At 60.4% G+C, this 22996-nt stretch overlaps 1 protein-coding gene across 2 annotated transcripts in view; it reads right to left on the minus strand.

The window, feature by feature from the left end:
- The window catches only part of FLNA (filamin A), a 96889-nt gene extending 73924 nt beyond the window's left edge, over nucleotides 1-22965 (minus strand). For both annotated transcript variants that reach the window (XM_077789743.1, XM_077789744.1), the window contains exons 1-10: nucleotides 22623-22965; nucleotides 16032-16280; nucleotides 13962-14059; nucleotides 12737-12884; nucleotides 11510-11628; nucleotides 9397-9474; nucleotides 6166-6328; nucleotides 4747-4947; nucleotides 1710-1847; nucleotides 35-158 (exon numbers count right to left, since the gene is read on the minus strand). In XM_077789743.1, the coding sequence (XP_077645869.1) occupies nucleotides 35-158; nucleotides 1710-1847; nucleotides 4747-4947; nucleotides 6166-6328; nucleotides 9397-9474; nucleotides 11510-11628; nucleotides 12737-12884; nucleotides 13962-14059; nucleotides 16032-16280; nucleotides 22623-22965 (1661 nt within the window). The remainder of the gene's footprint in view (nucleotides 1-34; nucleotides 159-1709; nucleotides 1848-4746; nucleotides 4948-6165; nucleotides 6329-9396; nucleotides 9475-11509; nucleotides 11629-12736; nucleotides 12885-13961; nucleotides 14060-16031; nucleotides 16281-22622) is intronic.
- Nucleotides 22966-22996: the final 31 nt, after the last annotated feature.

The raw sequence follows: 22996 nt of genomic DNA on the forward strand, positions 1-22996 counted from the left end.
CAGTCCCTCCCAGTGCTCCCAGTTCACCCAGTACCTGCGGGGCACGTGCTGCCCGCCCCAGGTCACGGCCACCGAGTAATTCCCGGGCACGGTGGGGAAATATTCCAGCCCGAAAGTTCCGTCCCCCAAATCCTTCTGCTTCACGGGCTCGGCGCCCTCTGGGAGAGCAAAAAAACCCGGGATCAGCCCCAAAAACAGCCCCGGAATTCCCAAAAAACGGCAATCCCAAAAAAAGAACCAAAATCCCACGAAAAACCCAAAAAAAACCCCAAAAAAACCCAAAAAAACCCAAAAAACCCCAAAAAACGGGACTCTCCAAACTCCAAATCCTTCTGCTTCACGGGCTCGGCGCCCTCTGGGAGAGCAAAAAAACCCGGGATCAGCCCCAAAAACAGCCCCGGGATTCCCAAAAAACGGCAATCCCAAAAAAAGAACCAAAATCCCACAAAAAAACCAAAAAAAAAACCAAAAAAAAACCAAAAAACCCCAAAAAACGGGACTCTCCAAACCCCAAATCCTTCTGCTCCAGGGGCTCAAAATCACCCCAAAACCCCCCAAACCCCTCCCCAAATTTAGGAACCCCTCCCCAAATTCCAGGACCCCTCCCCAAATTCCGGGACCCCTTCCCAAATTCAGAGACCCCTCCCCAAATTCAGAGACCCCTCCCCAAATTCCAGGACCCCTCCCCAAATTCAGAGACCCCTCCCCAAATCCCAGGACCCCTCCCCAAATTCAGAGACCCCTCCCCAAATTCAGAGACCCCCCTCCCCAAATTCCAGGACCCCTCCCCAAATTCCGGGACCCCTCCCCAAATTCTGCCCCCCCCAAGCCTCATTGGGTCCTTCCCTGGATCCCTCCTCAGGTCCCTAAATCCCCTCAGATCCCCCCAAAACCCCTGAAGCCCCCCTCCAGCCCCCTCCCCAAATTCACAGAGACCCCTCCCCGAATTCTGGGACCCCCTCCCCGAATTCCGGGACCACTCCCCAAATTCGGGCCCCCCCCTCAGACTCGCTCTGTCCCTTGGGAGGGGACAAGAACTGTCCCCAAACCCCCTCAAATCCCCCCCAAAACCCCTCAAACCCCCCTCCAGCCCCCTCCCCGAATTCTGAGACCCCTCCCCAAATTCTGGGGCCCCCTCCCCAAATTCAGAGACCCCCTCCCCAAATCCAGAAACCCCTCCCCGACTCACCGGGTCCCTCCACAGCTCCCTCCCCAAGTCCCTAAATCCCTGTAAAACCCCCCCAAAACCCCTCAAAACCCCCTCCAGCCCCCTCCCCAAATTCAGGGACCCCCTCCCCGAATTCCGAGACCCCTCCCCAAATCCAGAGACCCCTCCCCGAATTCTGGGACCCCCCCAGACTCACCGGGTCCCTCCACAGGTCCCTCCCCAAGTCCCTAAATCCCAGTAAAACCCCCCCGAAACCCCTCAAACCCCCCTCCAGCCCCCTCCCCGAATTCCTAGACCCCTCCCCAAATTCTGGGGCCCCCTCCCCGAATTCAGATACCCCCTCCCCAAATTCAGAGACCCCTCCCCGAATTCTGGGACCCCCCCCGACTCACCGGGTCTTTCCACAGGTCCCTCCCCAAGTCCCTAAATCCCAGTAAAACCCCCCCAAAACCCCTCAAAACCCCCTCCAGCCCTATCCCCAAATTCAGAGACCCCCTCCCCGAATTCCGAGACCCCTCCCCGAATTCAGCCCCGGACTCACTGGGTCCCTTGACGGAGACCTTGAGGTCGCCGCTGCCGCCGCCGCGGGTGTGCACCTTGAACTGGGCGGCCTCATTGACCCGGAGCCCCTTGGGCTGCAGCCCCCGGCCCTCGGCCCGCACGGCCCCGGGGCTGCAGGCTGCGGGAATTTGGGGTGCTCAGGGGGGTCCGGCACCCCAAAAACCCCCCCGGCCCGGGGAAATCCCAAAAAACTGCAGAGAAATCCCAAAAACCCCAGGGAAATCCCAAAAAACCCGGGGAAATCCCAAAAACCACCCCCGGCCCTCGGCCCACACGGCCCCGGGGCTGCAGGCTGCGGGAATTCGGGGTGCTCAGGGGGGTCCGGCACCCCAAAAACCCCCCCGGCCCGGGGAAATCCCAAAAACCCCGGGGAAATACCAAAAAACCCCAGGGATATCCCAAAAACCCCAGGGATATCCCAAAAACCACCCCCTGGCCCAGGGAAATCCCAAAAACCCTGGGGAAATCCCAAAAAATCCTAGGAAATCCCAAAAACCCCGGGGAAATCCCAAAAAACTGCAGAGAAATCCCAAAAACCCCAAGGAAATCCCAAAAACCCCGGGGAAATCCCAAAAAACCCTGGGGAAATCCCAAAAAACTGCAGATAAATCCCAAAAACCACCCCCTGGCCCAGAGAAATCCCAAAAAACTGCAGAGAAATCCCAAAAACCCCAAGAAAAGCCCAAAAATCCCAGGGAAATCCCAAAAGATCTCGGGAAAATCCCAAAATTCCCGGGAAATCCCAAAAAATCTCGGGAAAATCCCAAAATTCCCAGGAAATCCCAAAATTCCCAGGGAAAATCCCAAAATTCCCAGGAAATCCCAAAATTCCCGGGGAAAATCCCAAAATTCCCAGGGAAATCCCAAAATTCCTGGGAAATCCCAAAATTCCCAGGGAAAATCCCGAAATTCCCAGGGAAATCCCGAAATTCCCGGGGAAAATCCCGAAATTCCCGGGGAAATCCCAAGGAAAGGTTTTGGGGACCCCCCAGCTCCTCCCCCCAGACCCCCCCCTCACCGTCAGCGGGGTCCCCACGAGAACCCGGGCGGAGCTTCGGGACAGACGGACGGACAGAGAGGGGACAGACGGACAGAGGGACAGAGAGGGGACAGACGGACAGAGGGACACAGGGACAGACGGACAGAGAGGGGACAGACGGACAGAGGGACAGAGAGGGGACAGACCGACACAGGGACAGACGGACAGAGGGACAGAAAAGGGACAGACGGACAGATGGACACAGGGACAGACGGACAGAGGGACAGTGAGGGGACAGAGAGGGGACAGAGAGGGGACAGATGGACAGATGGACACGGGGACAGACAGAGGGACACGGGGACAGAGGGACAGAGAGGGGACAGACAGACAGAGGGACACGGGGACAGAGGGACAGAGGGACAGAGAGGGGACAGAGAAGGAACAGACAGACAGATGGACAGGGAGGGAACAGATGGACACGGGGACAAAGGGACGGGGAGGGGACAGAGAAGGGACAGACGGACAGACGGACAAAGAGGGGACAGATGGACAGACAGACAGACAGAGAGGGGACAGGGAGGGGACAGATGGACACAGGGACAGGGAGGGGACAGACAGAAGGACAGAGAGGGGACAGAGAAGGGACAGATGGACAGATGGACACAAGGACAGGGAGGGGACAAAAGGGGACAGACGGACAGAGGGACAGAGGGGACAGATGGATGGACAGAGGGACAGGGAGGGGACAAGGAGGGGACAGATGGACACAAGGACAGGAGGGGACAGACAGAAGGACAGAGAGGGGACAGATGGACAGACAGACAGACAGGGAGGGGACAGGGAGGGGACAGATGGACAGACGGACAGGGAGGGGACAGATGGACACAAGGACAGGGAGGGGACAGACAGAAGGACAGAGAGGGGACAGAGGGATGGACGGACAGAGGGACAGGGAGAGAGAAAAGCAAAGTCACGGGGAGGGGTCTCGAGACCCCCCCCAAAAGCAGCGACAGCCCCGGGACCCCCCGGGAAAGGCAAGAGACCCAAAATGGGGGTCCGGAGACCCCAAATTGGGGGGATCAGAGGACAGAGACCCCCGAGTTGGGGGGCACAGAGACCCCCGAATTGGGGGGTTCAGAGGACAGAGACCCCCGAATTGGGGGGGAGGGATTTGGAGCACAGAGACCCCCAAATGTGGGGGGATCAGAGGACAGAGACCCCCGAGTTGGGGGGCACAGAGACCCCCAAATTGGGGGGTTCAGAGGACAGAGACCCCCGAATTGGGGGGCACAGAGACCCCCAAATTGGGGGGTTCAGAGGACAGAGACCCCCGAGTTGGGGGGCACAGAGACCCCCAAATTGGGGGGTTCAGAGGACAGAGACCCCCGAATTTGGGGAGGGGAGCACAGCGACCCCCGAATTGGGGGGGTTTGGAGACCCCCAAATTGGGGGGTTCAGAGGACAGAGACCCCCAAATTTGGGGATTCAGAGGACAGAGACCCCCGAATTTGGGGGGGGTTCAGAGGACAGAGACCCCCGAATTGGGGGGTTCAGAGGACAGAGACCCCCGAATTTGGGGGGGTTTGAAGGACAGAGACCCCCAAATTTGGGGGGTTCAGAGGACAGAGACCCCCGAATTGGGGGGTTCAGAGGACAGAGACCCCCAAATTTGGGGGATCAGAGGACAGAGACCCCGAATTGGGGGGGTTGAAGGACAGAGACCCCCGAATTGGGGGGTTCAGAGGACAGAGACCCCCGAATTGGGGGGTTCAGAGGACAGAGACCCCCGAATTTGGGGGGGTTTGAAGGACAGAGACCCCCAAATTTGGGGGGTTCAGAGGACAGAGACCCCCGAATTGGGGGGTTCAGAGGACAGAGACCCCCGAATTTGGGGGGGGGGGGGTTGAAGGACAGAGACCCCCGAATTTGGGGGGGGGTTTTGAAGCACAGAAACCCCAAAGCGGGGAACACAAAAACACAGCCCCGCCGAATTTGGGGAGGGGGGGGGGGTGGGTGGGAATTTGGGGAGGGGTCTCACCCTGGCCCACGGTGACGCTGAAGGGGCTGCGGGGGATGGGGACCCCCCCGAAGGTGACGTGCACCAGGTGCAGCCCCTCGCTCTGGGGCCGGTAGGAGCAGCGGAAGCCCCCAGACCCACGATCCTCCAGCAGCGCCTCGGGGGTCCCGCGGCGCCCGCTGGGGTCCACGATGGAGACCCCCACCTCACCCGGGCCCGCGCCTGCGAGGGGAGACCCCTCCTCAAATTCACTGAGCTCACCCACAGACCCCTCCTCAAATTCACTGAGCTCACCCACAGAGACCCCTCCTCAAATTCACTGAGCTCCCACAGAAATATCCACAGAGACCCCTCCTCAAATTCACTGAGCTCCCAAAAAAATACCCACAGAGACCCCTCCTCAAATTCACTGAGCTCACCCACAGAGAGACCCCTCCTCAAATTCACTGAGCTCCCAGAGACCCCTCCTCTAATTCACTGAGCTCCCACAGAAATACCCACAGAGACCCCTCCTCAAATTCACTGAGCTCCCACAGAGACCCCTCCTCAAATTCACTGAGCTCCCAGAGACTTATCCAAAAATACCCACAGAGACCCCTCCTCAAATTCACTGAGCTCCCAGAGACCCCTCCTCAAATTCACTGAGCTCCCTAAAAAATACCCACAGAGACCCCTCCTCAAATTCACTGAATTCCCATGGAAATCCCCAAAATCCACAGAGAGACCCCCCCCCCCGCCAAATCCCTCTAGGACCCCCCAAACCCCCTCAAAACCCCCAAACCCCCCCCCAAACCCCCAAAACTCCCCCAAAAACTCCCCCAAACCCCTCTAGGACCCCCCAAACCCCCCCAGGATCCCCCCAAACCCCCCCAGAACCCCCCAAAACTCCCCCCAGAACTCCCCCAAACCCCTCTAGAACCACCCAAACCCCCCCAGGACCCCCCAAACCCCTCTAGGACCCCCCCAAACCCCCCTCAAACCCCCCCAATCCCCCAAAACTCCTCCCAGAACTCCCCCAAACCCACCCAGGACCCCCCGGACCCCCCCAGGACCCCCCAGACCCCCCCAGGACCCCCAAACCCCCCCAGGACCCCCCCAGGACCCCCCAAACCCCTCTAGGACCCCCCCAAACCCCCCTCAAACACCCCCAATCCCCCAAAACTCCCCCCAGAACTCCCCCAAACCCACCCAGGACCCCCCAAACCCACCCAGGACCCCCCAAAACTCCCTCCAAATTCCCCCCAAACCCCTCCAGGACCCCCCCAGACCCCCCCAGGACCCCCCCAGGACCCCCCAGACCCCCCCAAACCCCCCCCAGGACCCCCCAGACCCCCCCAGGACCCCCCAAACCCCCCCAGGACCCCCCAAAACTCCCTCCAAATTCCCCCCAGACCCCCCCAGGACCCCCCCAGACCCCCCCAGGACCCCCCGGACCCCCACCGGCGGTGCAGATGTCGAAGTGGGTGCTCTTGTTGGCCACGTTGCCCAGCGGCTCCAGCCCCGGCCCCGCCGCCGTCACCCGCCCGGCGTCGCCGGCCGCCCGCCCCACCTGCACCTCGAAGGGGCTCTTGGCGATGTGCTGGCCCGCGAAGAGCACCGTCACCTGCGGGCACCCCAAAAATGGGGGGGGTCACGGGGAGGGACCCCCCAAAAAACCCCGAGAGACGGGGAGGAACAAAACCGGAGAGAAACGGCCCAGAAACGGCTCAGAACGCCCCCAAAATGGTTCAAATAGACAAAAAATGGTTCAAATAGCCAAAAAAATGAATCAGGACCCCAAAAAACGGGGGGGGTCACGGGGAGGGACCCCCCAAAAAACCCCGAGAGACGGGGAGGAACAAAACTGGAGAGAAACGGCCCAGAAACGGCTCAGAACGCCCCAAAAATGGTTAAAATAGCCAAAAATGGTTCAAACATCCCAAAAAATGAATCAGAACCCCAAAAAATGAATCAGGACCCCAAAAAATGAATCAGGACCCCAAAAAAACGGGGGGGTCACAGGGAGGGACCCCCCAAAAAACCCCGAGAGACGGGGAGGAACAAAACCGGAGAGAAACGGCCCAGAAACGGCTCAGAATGCCCCCAGAAATGGTTCAAATAGCCAAAAAATGGTTCAAATAGCCAAAAAAATGGTTCAAACATCCCAAAAAATGAATCAGGACCCCAAAAAATTAATCAGGACCCCAAAAAAACGGGGGGGGTCACAGGGAGGGACCCCCCAAAAAACCCTGAGAGAGGGGGAGGAACAAAACCGGAGAGAAACGGCCCAGAAACGGCTCAGAACGCCCCCAAAATGGTTCAAATAGCCAAAAAATGGTTCAAATAGTCAAAAAAATGGTTCAAACATCCCAAAAAATGAATCAGGACCCCAAAAAATTAATCAGGACCCCAAAAAAACGGGGGGGGTCACAGGGAGAAACCCCCTGAAAAAACCCCGAGAGACGGGGAGGAACAAAACCGGAGAGAAACGGCCCAGAAACGGCTCAGAACGCCCCTAGAAATGGTTCAAATAGCCAAAAAATGGTTCAAATAGCCAAAAAAATGAATCAGGACCCCAAAAAATGAATCAGGACCCCAAAAAACGGGGGGGGTCACAGGGAGGGACCCCCCAAAAAACCCCGAGAGACGGGGAGGAACAAAACCGGAGAGAAACGGCCCAGAAACGGCTCAGAACGCCCCCAGAAATGGTTCAAATAGCCAAAAAATGGTTCAAACAGCCAAAAAAATGGTTCAAACATCCCAAAAAATGAATCAGGACCCCAAAAAATGAATCAGGACCTCAAAAAACGAGGGGGGTCACAGGGAGGGACCCCCCAAAAAACCCTGAGAGAGGGGGAGGAACAAAACCGGAGAGAAACGGCCCAGAAACGGCTCAGAACGCCCCCAAAATGGTTCAAATAGCCAAAAAATGGTTCAAACATCCCAAAAAATGAATCAGAACCCCAAAAAATGAATCAGGACCCCAAAAAATGAATCAGAACCCCAAAAAACGGGGGGGGGTCACAGGGAGGGACCCCCCGAAAAAACCCCGAGAGAGGGGGAGGAACAAAACCGGAGAGAAACGGCCCAGAAACGGCTCAGAACGCCCCCAGAAATGGTTCAAATAGCCCAAAAATGGTTCAAATAGCCAAAAAAATGAATCAGGACCCCAAAAAATGAATCAGGACCCCAAAAAATGGGGGGAGGGGGTGGTCACAGGGAGGGACCCCCCGAAAACCCCGAGAGAGGGGGAGGAACAAAACCGGAGAGAAACGGCCCAGAAACGGCTCAGAACGCCACCAGAAATGGTTAAAATAGACAAAAAATGGTTCAAATAGCCAAAAAAATGGTTCAAACATCCCAAAAAATGAATCAGGACCCCAAAAAATGAATCAGGACCCCAAAAAACGGGGGGGGGGGTGGGGTCACAGGGAGAAACCCCCTGAAAAAACCCCGAAAGACGGGGAGGAACGTTGGAGGAGGAAAATGGGGGAGAAACGGCCCAAAAACTGCCCCAAAAATGGTGCAAATAGCCCAAAAATGTCTCGGGGACCCCAAAAATTATTCAGGACCTCAAAAAATGGAGGGGGGGGGGGTTACAGGGAGAGATCCCCCCAAAAAACTCCGGGAGTGGGGAAGGAATGGTGGGGGAGAAATGGCCCAAAAATGGCTCAGAACACCCCCAAAAATGGTTCAAATAGCCAAAAAATGGTTCAAATATCCCAATAACGATTCAAAGATCCCGAAAATGTCTCGGGGACCCCAAAAAATGAATAGGGAACCCAAAAAATGGGGGGGTCACATGGAGGGACACCCCCAAAAAACCCCGGGAGCGGGGAAGGAAAAAGGTGGAAAAAGGGGGAGAAACGGCCCAAAAATGGCTCAGAACGGCCCAAAATTAATTGGGGACCCCCAAAATAAACCAGAACACCCCAAAAATTAATCAGGACTGCCCCAGAATTAATCAGGGACATTGAAAATGCCCCAGGACCTCCCCCAGAATTAATTGGGGACCCCAAAATTCCCCAGAACACCCCAAATATTAACCAGGGACCCCCAAAATTAATCAGGGAGCCCCCAAATTAATTGGGGATGCCCAAAATTCCCCAGAACACCCCAAAAATTAATCGAGGATCCCCCCCAAATTAATCTGGGGTGCCCAAAATTCCCCAGCACGCCTAAAAAATTAACCAGGCATTACCGCCAAAATTAATTGGGGACCCCCCCAAATTAATCGAGGACCCATAAAATGCCCCAGGAAATCCCTGAAAAATTTAAGAAATTAATTGGGGATCCCCCAAATTAATGGGGGACCCCCCAAATTAATCGGAGACCCCCCAAATTAATGGGGGACCCCCCCCAAATTAATCGAGGACCCACAAAATGCCCCAGGAAATCCCTGAAAATTTAAGAAATTAATTGGGGATCCCCCCCAAATTAATTGGGGATCCCTAAAATTAATGGGGGACCCCCAAAATTAATGGGGGACCCCCCAACTTAATGGGGGACCCCCCCCAAATTAATCGAGGACCCGCAAAATGCCCCAGGAAATCCCTGAAAAATTTAAGAAATTAATTTGGGATCCCCCCAAATTAATTTGGGATCCCTAAAATTAATCGGGGGCACCTCAAATTAATTTGGGATCCCCAAAATTAATGGGGGACCCCCCCAAATTTCCCGGGGCCCCCCGACCTTGTGGACGCCGGTGACTTTGGGCACGTAGGACACGGAGAACGTTCGGTTCTTGTCGTTGTTGGCCACCACCTTGGCCTGGGGAGGGGTCCCAGGGGTCAGCCCCCCCCGGGGACCCCAAAACCCACAGGAAACCCCCCCAGAATTTAAAAAAAAAAACCCAAAACTCCCCCAAAATACAACAAATCCCTCCCCCCCCCCAAAAAAAAAATCCTCCCAAAAAAAACCTTGCCAAAAATCCTCAAAAACAAAATCCGAAGCTCCACCCCAAAATGCGCCAAAACCCTCCCAAAATACCCCAAAACTCTCCCAAAATACCCCAAAACCCCCCCAAAAATACCCCAAAACCCCCCCCAAAATACCCCAAAACCCCCCCAGAATACCCCAAAACCCCCCAAAACCCCCCAAACCCCCCACCCAAAATACCCCAAAACCCCCACAAAATACCCCAAAACCCCCCCAAAAATACCCCAAAACCCCCCCCAAAATACCCCAAAACCCCCCCAGAATACCCCAAAACCCCCCAAAACCCCCCAAACCCCCCACCCAAAATACCCCAAAACCCCCACAAAATACCCCAAAGCCCCCACCCAAAATACCCCAAAACCCCCCCAAAACCCCCCAAACCCCCCACCCAAAATACCCCAAAACCCCCCCAAAATACCCCAAAGCCCCCACCCAAAATACCCCAAAACCCCCCCAAAATACCCCAAAACCCCCCCAAAATACCCCAAAGCCCCCACCCAAAATACCCCAAAACCCCCACCCAAAATACCCCAAAACCCCCCAAAATACCCCAAAACCCCCAGCCCCAAAACTCTTAAAAACAAACCCCAAACCCCTCCCAAAATACCCCCAAATCCCCCCAAAAAACAAAACCCAAAATAACCCAAGATACCCCAAAAACCCACAAGGACCCCCCCCAAACCCCTCCAAAAATAACCCCAAAACCCCCCCAAAATACCCCAAAACCCATAGAGACCCCCACAAATCCCCCCAGACCCTCCAAATCCCCCTGAGGACCCCCCAAATTCCCCAAGGACCCCCCAAAACCCATAGAGAACCCCCCAAACCTCCCCCAAATCCCCCTGAGGACCCCCCAAACCTCCCCAAATCCCCCAAAGAGCCCCCAAGCCCCCCCAAATCCCCCTGAGGACCCCCCAAATCCCCCCAGACCCTCCAGATCCCCCTGAGGACCCCCCCAAAACCCCCCCAAATCCCCCCAAATCCTCCCAGATCCCCCTGAGGACCCCCCAAATCTCCCCAAACCTCCCCCAAACCCTCCAAGGACCCCCCAAATCCCCCCAGTGACCCCCCAAAACCCACAGAGACCCCCCAAACCTCCCCTGAAACCCCACAAGGACCCCCCAGACCCCCCAAAAACCCCCTGAGGACCCCCCCAAACCCCCCCCAAATCCCCCCAAGGAGCCCCCAAAACCATAGAGACCCCACCAAACCTCCCCCAAATCCCCCCAGACACCCCCAAATCCTCCCAGATCCCCCTGAGGACCCCCCAAATTCCCCAAGGACCCCCCAAAAACCATAGACAACCCCCCAAATCCCCCCAAATCCCCCTGAGGACCCCCCAAACCTCCCCAAATCCCCCCAAATCCCCCATAGGACTCTCCAAACCTCCCCCAAATCCCTCCGAGGACCCCCCAAATCCCCCCCAAATCCACCGAGGACCCCCCCAATGCCCCTGAGGACCCCCCAAATCCACCGAGGACCCCCCCAATCCCCCCGAGGACCCCCCAAATCCCCCCAAGGACCCCCCAAATCCACCGAGGACCCCCCCAATCCTCCCAGATCCCCCTAATCCCCCCAAACCTCCCAAGGACCCCCCCCAAATCCCCCATAGGACCCTCCAAACCTCCCCCAAATCCCCCTGAGATCCCTCCAAATCTTCCCAAATCCCCCCAAATCCCCCAAAGAGCCCCCAAGCCCCCCCAATCCCCCCGAGGACCCCCCAAACCCCCTGAGGACCCCCCCAATCCCCCCGAGGACCCCCCCAATCCCCCCAAGGACCCCCCAAATCCCCCCAAGCCCCCCCAATCCCCCCGAGGACCCCCCAATCCCCCCGAGGACCCCCCAAATCCCCCCGGACCCCCCAAACCTCCTCGCGGTGCCCGTCGGGGTCCTCGACGTAGACCAGCACCTCCCCCTGCCCCGCGCTGATCGTCTCCACCGTGAACTCGGCGCGCTGCTGCACCACGTTCCCGGTGGGCTCGATCCCTGCGGACCCCAGACTCAATTTGGGGTCCCACACCCACCTCGGGGGGTCCTAAACCCACCCTGGGGGGTCCCAGACCAACCCCGGGGGTCCCAGAGCCACCCTAAACCCACCCAAACCCACCCAGTCCCACCCAAACTCGGCGCGCTGCTGCACCACGTTCCCGGTGGGCTCGATCCCTGCGGACCCCAGACTCAATTCGGGGTCCCACATCCACCTCGGGGGGTCCTAAACCCAACCTGGGGGTCCCAGAGCCACCCTGGGGGTTCTAAACCCACCCTGAAGGTTCCTAAACCCACCCAGTCCCACCCAAATCTGGCGTGCTGCTGCACCACGTTCCTGGTGGGCTCCATCCCTGAGAGACCCCAGACTCAATTCGGGGTCCTGGACTGACCCCAGGGGTCCCACACCCACCCTGGGGGTCCTAAAGCCACCCTGAAGGGTCCTAAACCCACCCAGTCCCACCCAAACTCGGCGCGCTGCTCCACCACGCTCCCGGTGGGCTCGATCCCTGCGGACCCCAGACTCAATTCGGGGTCCCAGACCACTCCCCAAAACTTGAGGGTCCCAGAGGGTCTCAGGACCCCCCCTCACCTGGCCCATAGACCCTGGAGACCTTTTTGGGGTCATGTTTGGGGTGCTCCATCTTCCATCCCCCAAACCCTCTGGTCTGCACCCCCCAAATTTGGGGGTCCCAGGGGTCCTGGGGGATCCCTGGGGGTCTCAGAGGATCCCCGGGGGTCCCTGGGGATCCCTGGGGGATCCACGGGGGTCCCAGGGGATCTCTGGGGGTCCCGGGGGGGTCCTGGGGGATCTCTGGGGGATCCCGGGGGGTCCCGGGGGATCCCTTGGGGTCCCGGGGGTTCCCTGGGGTCTCTGGGGGTCCTGGGGGATCCCTGGGGATCCCTGGGGTCTCGGAGGTTCCCTGGGGGTCCCGGGGGGTCCCGGGGGTCCCGGAGGATCTCTGGGGGTCTCTGGGGGTCTCTGGGGGTCCCGGGGGGTCCCGGGGGTTCCCTGGGGTCTCTGGGGGTCCCGGGGGGTCTCTGGGGGTCCCGGGGGGTCTCTGGAGGTCCCGGGGGGTCCCGGGGGGTCCCGGGGGTCCGCACTCACCCGGCCCGTAGGCCCGCGCCTTCTTGGGGTTGAGTTTGGGGCGCAGGGGGGCCCCCGGCTTGAGCTTGGCCTTGGGGAACTGGGACAGGTAGGTCATGACCGAGTGCTCGTCCACGTTGGGGTCCACGATCTCCTCGGGGGTGATCACCTGCGGGTGGGGACACGGCTGGTGGCACGGGGGACAGGGCTGGGACAGGCTGGTGGCACCTGGGACAGGGCTGGTGGCACCTGGGACAGGTTGGTGGCACCTGGGATAGGGCTGGTGGCACCTGGGACAGGGCTGGGACAGGCTGGTGGCACCTGGGACAGGTTGGTGGCACCTGGGACAGGGCTGGGACAGGGCTGGTGGCATGGGGGACAGGCCTGGTGGTGCAGGGGACAGGTTGGTGCCACCTGGGACAGGGCTGGTGGCACCTGGGATAGGGCTGGCGGCACCTGGGACAGGGCTGGGACAGGCTGGTGGCACCTGGGACAGCTCAGGGTGGCACCTGGGAGAGGTGAGGGACAGGGACAGGGACAGGGACAGGGACAGGGACAGGGACAGGGACAGGGACAGGGACAGGGACAGGGCTGGTGTCACCTGGGACACGTGAGGGACAGCACAGGTGAGGTGTGTCACCTGGGACAGGGACAGCACAGGGGTGTCACCTAGGACAGGGACAAGGACAGGTGTGCGTGTGTGTGTCACCTGGGATAGGGACAGGGACAGGGTGGGGCAGTGCCCCGTGTCACCTGTGGGGGACAGGGATGGGGGGCAGTGTCCCCAATGTCCCCAGTGTCCCCAGTGTCCCCAGTGTCCCCAGTGTCCCCAGTGTCCCCACTGTCCCCAATGTCTCCAGTGTCCCCAATGTCTCCAGTGTCCCCAATGTCCCCAGTGTCCCCAGTGGGACAGGGATGGGGGGCAGTGTCCCCAATGTCCCCAATGTCCCCAGTGTCCCCAGTGTCCCCAATGTCCCCAATGTCCCCAATGTCCCCAGTGTCCCCAGTGTCCCCAGTGTCCCCAATGTCCCCAATGTCCCCAATGTCCCCAGTGTCCCCAGTGTCCCCAGTGTCCCCAATGTCCCCAATGTCTCCAGTGTCCCCAGTGTCCCCAGTGTCCCCAGTGTCCCCAATGTCCCCAATGTCCCCAATGTCCCTAGTGTCCCCAGTGTCCCCAGTGTCCCCAGTGTCTCCAGTGTCTCCAGTGTCCCCAGTGTCCCCAGTGTCCCCAGTGTCCCCGTGTCACCTGCGGGATGCCGAGCCACTCGTCCGCCTGCTGCATGGCCTCGCGCGCGTTCTCCACGGGGCGGCTCGGGTCCCACGAGTCCCAGTCGGGACACAGCCCTGGGGACACGGGGACAGGGTCAGCCCGGCCCCGGGGACACCGGTGTCACCAGTGTCACCAGTGTCCATCCCCCCTGTCCCCAGTGTCCCCAGCACTGCCACACCCGGGACACAGCCCTGGGGACACAGGGACACACGTGGCTCCGCCCCGGGGCCACCGGTGCCACCAGTGTCACCAGGGTCCATCCCCAGGACCCCTGGAGTCCATCCTGGTGTCACCAGTGTCCATCCCCCCTGTCCCCAGTGTCCCCAGCACTGCCACACCCGGGACACAGCCCTGGGGACACAGGGACACACGTGGCTCCGCCCCGGGGCCACCGGTGCCACCAGTGTCACCAGGGTCCATCCCCAGGACCCCTGGAGTCCATCCTGGTGTCACCAGTGTCCATCCCCCCTGTCCCCAGTGTCCCCAGCACTGCCACACCCGGGACACAGCCCTGGGGACACAGGGACACACGTGGCTCCGCCCCGGGGCCACCAGTGCCACCAGTGTCACCAGGGTCCATCCCCAGGGTCCATCCCGGTGTCCCCAGTGTCCATGCCCAGTGTCACCAGTGTCCATCCCAGTGTCCCCAGCACTGCCACAGCTGGGGCACAGCCCTGGGGACAGGGACAGTGGGGACACAGGGACGTGGGTCAGCCTGGCCCTGGGGCCACCAGAGCCCATCCCAGTGTCCCCAGTGTCCCCATGTCCCCTCACTGGGTGCACAGCTGGCCACCAGTGCCCCCAGTGCCCACCCCAGTGCTCCCAGTGCCCATCCCAGTGCCCACCCCAGTGTCCCCATGTCCCCTCACCAGGCACGCAGCTGTTCACCAGTGCCCCCAGCGCCCATCCCAGTGCTCCCAGTGCCCATCTCAGTGCCCATCCCAGTGCCCCCAGCACCCATCCCAGTGTCCCCATGCCCACCCCAATGTTCCCAGTGTCCCCATGTCCCCTCACCAGGCACGCAGCTGGCCACCAGTGCCCCCAGCGCCCATCCCAGTGCTCCCAGTGCCCCCAGCACCCATCCCAGCGTCCCCAGCGCCCATCCCAGTGTCCCCATGCCCACCCCAATGTTCCCAGTGTCCCCATGTCCCCTCACCAGGCACGCAGCTGGCCACCAGTGCCCCCAGTGCCCATCCCAGTGCTCCCAGTGCCCATCCCAGCGCCCATCCCAGTGCCCCAAGCGCCCATCCCAGTGTCCCCAGTGCCCACCCCAGTGTCCCCACGTCCCCGTGTCCCCTCGCCAGGCGCGCAGCTGTCCACCAGTGCTCCCAGTACCCATCCCAGTGCCCCCAGTGTCCCCAGTACCCACCCCAGTGTCCCCACATCCCCGTGTCCCCTCACCGGGTGCGCAGCTGTTCACCAGTGCTCCCAGTGCCCACTCCAGTGCCCCCATGCCCACCCCAATGTTCCCAGTGTCCCCATGTCCCCTCACCAGGCATGCAGCTGGCCACCAGTGCCCCCAGTGCCCATCCCAGTGCTCCCAGTGCTCCCAGTACCCATCCCAGTGCCCCCAGTGTCCATCCCAGTGCCCATCCCAGTGCTCCCAGTACCCATCCCAGTGCCCATCCCAGTGCTCCCAGTGCCCATCCCAGTGTCCCCAGTGTCCCCAGTGTCCCCGTGTCCTCACCGGGCGCGCAGCTGTCCACCAGCGCGCCGAGGGCGCGGCCGCTCTGCCAGTCCTTGCTGAAGTTGGTGATGGGCAGCAGCTCCCAGTGCCCATCCCAGTGCTCCCAGTAACCATCCCAGTGCCCATCCCAGTGCTCCCAGTACCCATCCCAGTGCCCATCCCAGTGTCCCCAGTGTCCCCGTGTCCTCACCGGGCGCGCAGCTGTCCACCAGCGCGCCGAGGGCGCGGCCGCTCTGCCAGTCCTTGCTGAAGTTGGTGATGGGCAGCAGCTCCCAGTGCCCATCCCAGTGCTCCCAGTACCCATCCCAGTGCCCACCCCAGTGTCCCCAGTGCCCACCCCAGTGTCCCCGTGTCCTCACCGGGCGCGCAGCTGTCCACCAGCGCGCCGAGGGCGCGGCCGCTCTGCCAGTCCTTGCTGAAGTTGGTGATGGGCAGCTGCGGCAGCCGGTTCTGGATCCAGCCCAGCAGCCGCTGCTTCGGCGTCTGGCGCTTGGCCTCCTCCTCATCCTCCTCGTCCCACATGGGCATGGAGATGGAGTAGTGCAGGATCAGCGTCCAGATCAGCCCCAGGATCAGCTTCAGGTTCCCGTCCACGATGGCTTTGCTGTCTGAGGGGACACGGGGACATCAGGGACATCAGGGACAACAGGGACATCGGGGACATCACCGGACATTGGGGGTGTGCGAGGTACTGGGGACACTGGGGGTGTGTGGGGTACTGGGGACACTGGCAGTATTGGGGACACTGGGGACATTGGGGACATTGCGGATCCAGATCAGCCCCAGGATCAGCTTCAGGTTCCTGTCCACGATGGCTTTGCTGTCTGCGGGGACACGGGGACATCAGGGACAGCAGGGACATCAGGGACAACAGGGACATCGGGAACATCACCGGACATTGCGAGTGTGTGAGGTACTGGGGACACTGGGGACACTGGGGACACTGGGGACACTGGGGATCTGGATCAGCCCCAGGATCAGCTGCAGGTTCCCATCCACGGTGGCTTTGCTGTCTGAGGGGACATGGGGACATCAGGAGACATCGGGGACATCGGGGACATCACCGGACATTGGGGGTGTGCAAGGTACTGGGGACACTGGGGACATGGGTACATGGGGACACTGAGGGTACTGGGGACACTGGGGACACTGGGGACATGGGGACACTGAGGGTACTGGGGACACTGGGGACACTGGGGACACTGGGGGTGTGTGGGGTACTGGGGACACTGGGGACACTGGGGACACAGGGGGACATCAGGGGATGGAGGACAAGGGACACACGGGAACACGGGATGGGGAATGCCCTGCAGGGTTGGGGGACACTGGGGACACCCCAAAAGGACAGGGGACATTGGGGACACCCCGCAGGGACAGGGGACACCCCACAGGGATTGGGGACATTTGGGGACACCCCAAAAGGACAGGGGACATTGGGGACACCCCGCAGGGACAGGGGACACCCCACAGGGATTGGGGACATTTGGGGACACCCCAAAAGGACAGGGGACATTGGGGACACCCCACAGGGACAGGGGACACCCCACAGGGATTGGGGACATTTGGGGACACCCCAAAAGGACAGGGGACATTGGGGACACCCCGCAGGGACAGGGGACACCCCACAGGGATTGGGGACATTTGGGGACACCCCAAAAGGACAGGGGACATTGGGGACACCCCGCAGGGACAGGGACCTGCCAGGGGCCACCCCGGGGAGGTGACAGCTCGGTGCCACCACAGGGGTGGGGACAGGAGCCAGCTCAGGTCGGGGACACCTGGGGGACATTTGGGGACACCGGGGGGACACCCTGAGGCCACAGCACGGGGGTGGCAGGGCCACCAGGGGGGTCCTGCTGGAACAGGGGCACAAGGGGGGGCCCAGGGGACCCTGCGGGGGTTTTGGGGTCCCGGGCGTGTCCCCATTAAAAATTTTGGGGGGTCTGGGCGTGTCCCCAAGTCCCCGCTGAGGTTTTGGGGTCCCGGGCGTGTCCCCATTAACAATTTTGGGGTCCCGGGCGTGTCCCCATTAACAATTTTGGGGTGTCTGGGCGTGTCCCCATTAGCACTTTTGGGGTCCCGGGTGTGTCCCCAGGTCCCCGCTGAGGTTTTGGGGTCCCGGGTGTGTCCCCATTAAAAATTTTGGGGTCCCGGGCGTGTCCCCATTAACAATTTTGGGGTGTCTGGGCGTGTCCCCAGGTCCCCGCTGAGGTTTTGGGGTCCCGGGCGTGTCCCCATTAAAAATTTTGGGGTCCCGAGCGTGTCCCCAAGTCCCCGCTGAGGTTTTGGGGTCCCGGGCGTGTCCCCATTAAGAATTTTGGGGTCCCGGGCGTGTCCCCATTAACAATTTTGGGGTCCCGGGCGTGTCCCCATTAACAATTTTGGGGTCCCAGGCGTGTCCCCATTAACAATTTTGGGGTCCCGGGCGTGTCCCCATTAAAAATTTTGGGGGGTCTGGGCGTGTCCCCAGGTCCCCGCTGAGGTTTTGGGGTCCCGGGCGTGTCCCCATTAAAACTTTTGGGGTGTCTGGGCGTGTCCCCAGGTCCCCGCTGAGGTTTTGGGGTCCCGGGCCCCGGCAGCGCTTTTGGCTCCCCGGTTCCTGTTGTTGGTTTTGGGGTTTCGGGGTGTGGCCCCACCCCCCAGCTGCGGTTTTTGGGGTGTCTGGGCGTGGCCCCGGGGCCCTTTTGGGGTTTCAGGGTGTCAGGGAAGGTTCCCGGCTCCCGTTTCGGCTTTTGGGGTCCCTTTTGGGCTTTTTGGGGTCCCTTTTGGGATTTTGGGGTCCCTTTTGGGATTTTTGGGTCCCTTTTGGGCTTTTTTGGGTCCCTTTTGGGTTTTTTGGGGTCCCTTTTGGGTTTTTTGGGGTCCCTTTTGGGCTTTTTTGGGTCCCTTTTGGGTTTTTTGGGGTCCCTTTTGGGATTTTTGGGGTCCCTTTTGGGATTTTTGGGGTCACTTTTGGGGTTTTTGGGGTCCCTTTTGGGATTTTTGGGGTCACTTTTGGGGTTTTTGGGGTCCCTTTTGGGCTTTTTGGGGTCTCAGGGCCAGTCCCCAACTCCCTTTGGGGATTTTTGGGGTGTCCGGAGCATCCCCAGTCCCCGTGACAGATTTTGGGGTTTTTGGGGTCTCGGAGCCGGTTCCCAGTTCCCGTTACGGCTTTTGGGGCCACTTTTGGGATTTTTGGGGTCACATTTGGGATTTTTGGGGTCCTTTTCGGGGTTTTTGGGCTCTCAGCCGTGCTCCGTCCCCATTTTTGGGGTCACTTTTGGGATTTTTGGGGTCCTTTTTGGGTTTTTTTGGGCTCTCAGCCGTGCCCCATCCCCATTCCCGTTTTTGGGGTCCCTTTTGGGATTTTTGGGGTCCCTTTTGGGATTTTTGGGGTCCTTTTTGGGTTTTTTTGAGCTCTCAGCCGCGCCCCATCCCCATTCCCGTTTTTGGGGTCACTTTTGGGATTTTTGGGGTCACTTTTGGGATTTTTGGGGTCCTTTTTGGGTTTTCTTGGGCTCTCAGCCGTGCCCATCCCCATTCCCGTTTTTGGGGTCGCATTTGGGATTTTTGGGGTCCCTTTTGGGATTTTTGGGGGCCTTTTTGGGTTTTTTTGGGCTCTCAGCCGCGCCCCATCCCCATTCCCGTTTTTGGGGTCACTTTTGGGATTTTTGGGGTCCTTTTTGGGATTTTTGGGGTCCTTTTGGGTTTTTTTGGGCTCTCAGCCGTGCCCCGTCCCCATTCCCGTTTTTGGGGTCACTTTTGGGATTTTTGGGGTCACATTTGGGATTTTTGGGGTCCCTTTTGGGATTTTTGGGGTCACTTTTGGGATTTTTGGGGCCCTTTTTGGGTTTTTTTGGGCTCTCAGCCGCGCCCCATCCCCATTCCCGTTTTTGGGGTCACATTTGGGATTTTTGGGGTCACATTTGGGATTTTTGGGGCCCTTTTTGGGTTTTTTTGGGCTCTCAGCCGCGCCCCGTCCCCATTCCCGTTTTTGGGGTCCCTTCCCGGGGGTCCCCAAATCCCCCCGGGGTCAGCCCCGCTCCCCGCCCCCCTCGCGCGGTTTTTGGGGGGGAGGGGCCCCGCCCGGCCCCGCCCCCTCCCGGGGGGGGTTGGGGGCGGATTTTGGGGGGAGGGGGAGGGGCGGGGCCGGTGGGGGAAGGGCCGCGGCCCCTCCCCCCCCGCTCCAGCATTTTTTGGCCTTATAAGGGCTCGGCCACAGCCGAGGCCCCGCCCCCAGCCCCACCCCCCCGGGACCCCTCCCCAAAAAACCGCCGGGACCCCCCGAGACCCCCGGGACCCCCTCGGGACCCCCCCGAGCCCCGCGAGCGGCGCCCCCTCCCCAAATTCCTGCGCTGGGAGGAGGGGCCGGACCCCCCCATCCCCCACCCCCCCTTAATTTTGGGGTCGCCCCAAATTGGGGGAGGGGGGAGCCTAAATTGGGGGGGGGGTCCAAAATTGGGGAGGGGGGACCCTAAATTGGGGAGGGGGTCCCAAACAGGGCCCTGTAAAAGGGGGAGCCCCCCTAAGAGGGGAGGGGTCTCCAGGACCTTCCCCCTTTAATTTTGGGGTCCCAAATGTGGGGGGGGGGGGGTCGCAAATTGGGGGGGGGTCTAATTTAGGGGCGTGTCCCAAATTTGGGGGGGGGTCTCAAACGGAGCCCCCCCCCCAGGGTGGGATTTGGGGGGGGAGGAGCCTCCAAAGCCCCGCCCTAAATGTGGGGGGGGGTCCCCAAAATATTCCCGGGGGGGGTCTCATAAAGGGGAGGGGTCTCAGGACCCTCCCCATCACTCTGGGGTTATTTGGGGAGGGGTCTCTGCGCCCCCTGAGACCCCCCCCCAAATTATCGAAGGGGGTTTGCCCTCTCCAGGACCCCCCCCCCCAATTTCGGGGTGTTTTTTGGGGAGGGGTCTCCCCAATTGGGACCAGTTGGATGCTCCCCCTCTTGGAGACCCCTCCCCATTTTTGGGAGCGGGACCCCCCCCCAATTTCTGGGCTCGTCCACGACCCCTCCCCAATTTCCGGGGCCTTTTGGGGTCGGGGTCCCGCCCCCTCCTCACCATTAAAACCAGTCCGAGCTTCCCTTCCGCAGAGACCCCTCCCCATTTTGGGCTCTGGGGGTCTCCCAGTTGCCCCCCCCCCCATTTCTGGGGGTCCTCCAGGAGCCCCCTCCCCAAATTCCCGGCCCCATTTTGGGGAGAATTCGCCGCTTTTTCCCCACCCGGCCCCGCCCCGCTCCTCCTCTCGCAGGGACCCCTCCCCTTCCTCCGCCGGCCGGGGGGTCCCCCAGCGGACCCCTCCCCAAATTTCAGAGCCCCCGCGGCTCCTCCAGGAGCCCCCTCCCCAAATTCCCGAGCCCGTTTTGGGGAGAATTCTCCACTTTTTCAGCAACACAAACCGCTCCCATCTCCCTTTTTCCCCCCAAAATCCGATTTTCTCCACAATTCCCGTTTCCCCCCATCCCGCCCCGAACCCCCTCGGAGGTTTTTTGGGGGGTGGTCGCACGACCCCTCCCCCAATTCCTGACATCCTTCCGGGGGTATTTTTGCCCCCTCCCCACCACCACAAATCGCTCAGATTTCCTTTTTTTTCCCCAAAAAAATTTCAACGCTCCGTAACTGCCACTCCCCCCATGGCCCCACCCCGAGCTCCACGCTCTTTTTGGGGGGTGGTCGCACGCCCCCTCCCCAATTTCCGAGACCCTTTTAGGGCGAATCCACCACCATTTTATCAAAAAAACCCTAAAAATCTAATTTCTGCCTTTTTTTCTCCCCAAAAAAATCCAACTCCCGCTTCCTCCCCACGGCCTGAACTTTTTTGGGGGGTGGTCGCACGCCCCCTCCCCAATTTCTGACCCTCTTCTGAGACGTTTCCAGCCTTTCCTCACCATTTCAACCTCCTTTTTTCATCCAAAACTCCAAAATTCCGACTCCTCACTAACTCCCACACCCCCCCACCCCCAAAAATTTCCGGGAGGGGGGGGGGGTGGTCGCACGCCCCCTCCTCAATTTCTGACCCTTTTCCACCTTTTCCTCACCAAATAATCCACTCCAATCTCATTTTCCCCCCAAAAATCCCAACTCGTCCCTAACTCCCACACCCCCCCAAAACTTTCAAAACTTTCCGGGGGGGGTTGGGGGTTGCTCTCACGCCCCCTCCCCAATTTCTGACCTTTTCTCGACCCATTTCCACCCTTTCCTCACCAAATTAGCCACTGGAATCTCATTTCCCCCCCCAAAATTCCAGCTCCTCACTAAATCCCACACCCCCTCCCCAACCCCCAAAACTTTCCGGGGGGGGTTGGGGGTTGCTCTCACGCCCCCTCCCCAATTTCTGACCCATTTCCACCCTTTCCTCACCAAACTAACCACTGGAATCTCACCCCCCCTCCCAAAATTCCAGCTCTTCACTAACTCCCACACCCCCTCCCCAACCCCCAAAACTTTCCGGGGGTTGCTCTCACGCCCCCTCCCCAATTTCTGACCCTTTCCCGACCCATTTCCAGCCTTTCCTCACCAAATTAACCACTGGAATCTCACCCCCCCCCCAAAATTCCAGCTCTTCACTAACTCCCACACCCCCTCCCCAACCCCCAAAACTTTCCGGGGGGGGAGGGGGGGGGGTTGGGGGTTGCTCTCACGCCCCCTCCCCAATTTCTGACCCATTTCCACCCTTTCCTCACCAAACTAACCACTGGAATCTCATCCCCACCCCCAAATTCCCAACTCCTCCGCAGCCCCCACCCCCTCCCCAACCCCCAAAACTTTCCGGGGGCAGTTGGGGGTTGTTCTCACGCCCCCTCCCCAATTTCTGACCCTTTCCCGACCCATTTCCACCCTTTCCTCACCAAACTAACCACTGGAATCTCATCCCCCCCCCCAAAACCCCAACTCCTCCGCAGCCCCGCTCGCCCCCGGGGCCGCCCCGCTCGCCGCCCGGCCAGCCCCGCTCGCCGCCCCGGAGGTTCTCACCGATGGACACCAGCTTGATGTTCTCCCTCTCCAGGAACTCCAGGGCCACCGAGACGTTCTCCAGCTGCATCTGGCGGAAGGTGGGGCGCGCGTTGTACTTGCGGCCCATCTGCTTCTGGCTGAGCACCTCGAGCAGCGCGATGAGGCGCAGCCCGTCGCCCAGGTCGGTCTGCAGGTTGCCCACGCGCTTCTGGACGCATTTGAGGTGCTCGTTGCACCAGCGGGTGAAGGTGTTCTGCTGGATGCGCTTCCAGGGCGCGTCCTCCGCCAGGTCCTTCTCGGTGGCCGGCATCTCGGGCTCCGCTCCCGGCTCCGCGCGGCCCCGCCCGCCCGGCGCGCTCATCGCGGGGCCGGCCCGGGGCGGCTGCGGGGAG

The sequence above is a fragment of the Lonchura striata genome, chromosome 36, assembly GCF_046129695.1.
Source record: "Lonchura striata isolate bLonStr1 chromosome 36, bLonStr1.mat, whole genome shotgun sequence".
Classification (NCBI taxonomy): Eukaryota; Metazoa; Chordata; class Aves; order Passeriformes; family Estrildidae; genus Lonchura; species Lonchura striata.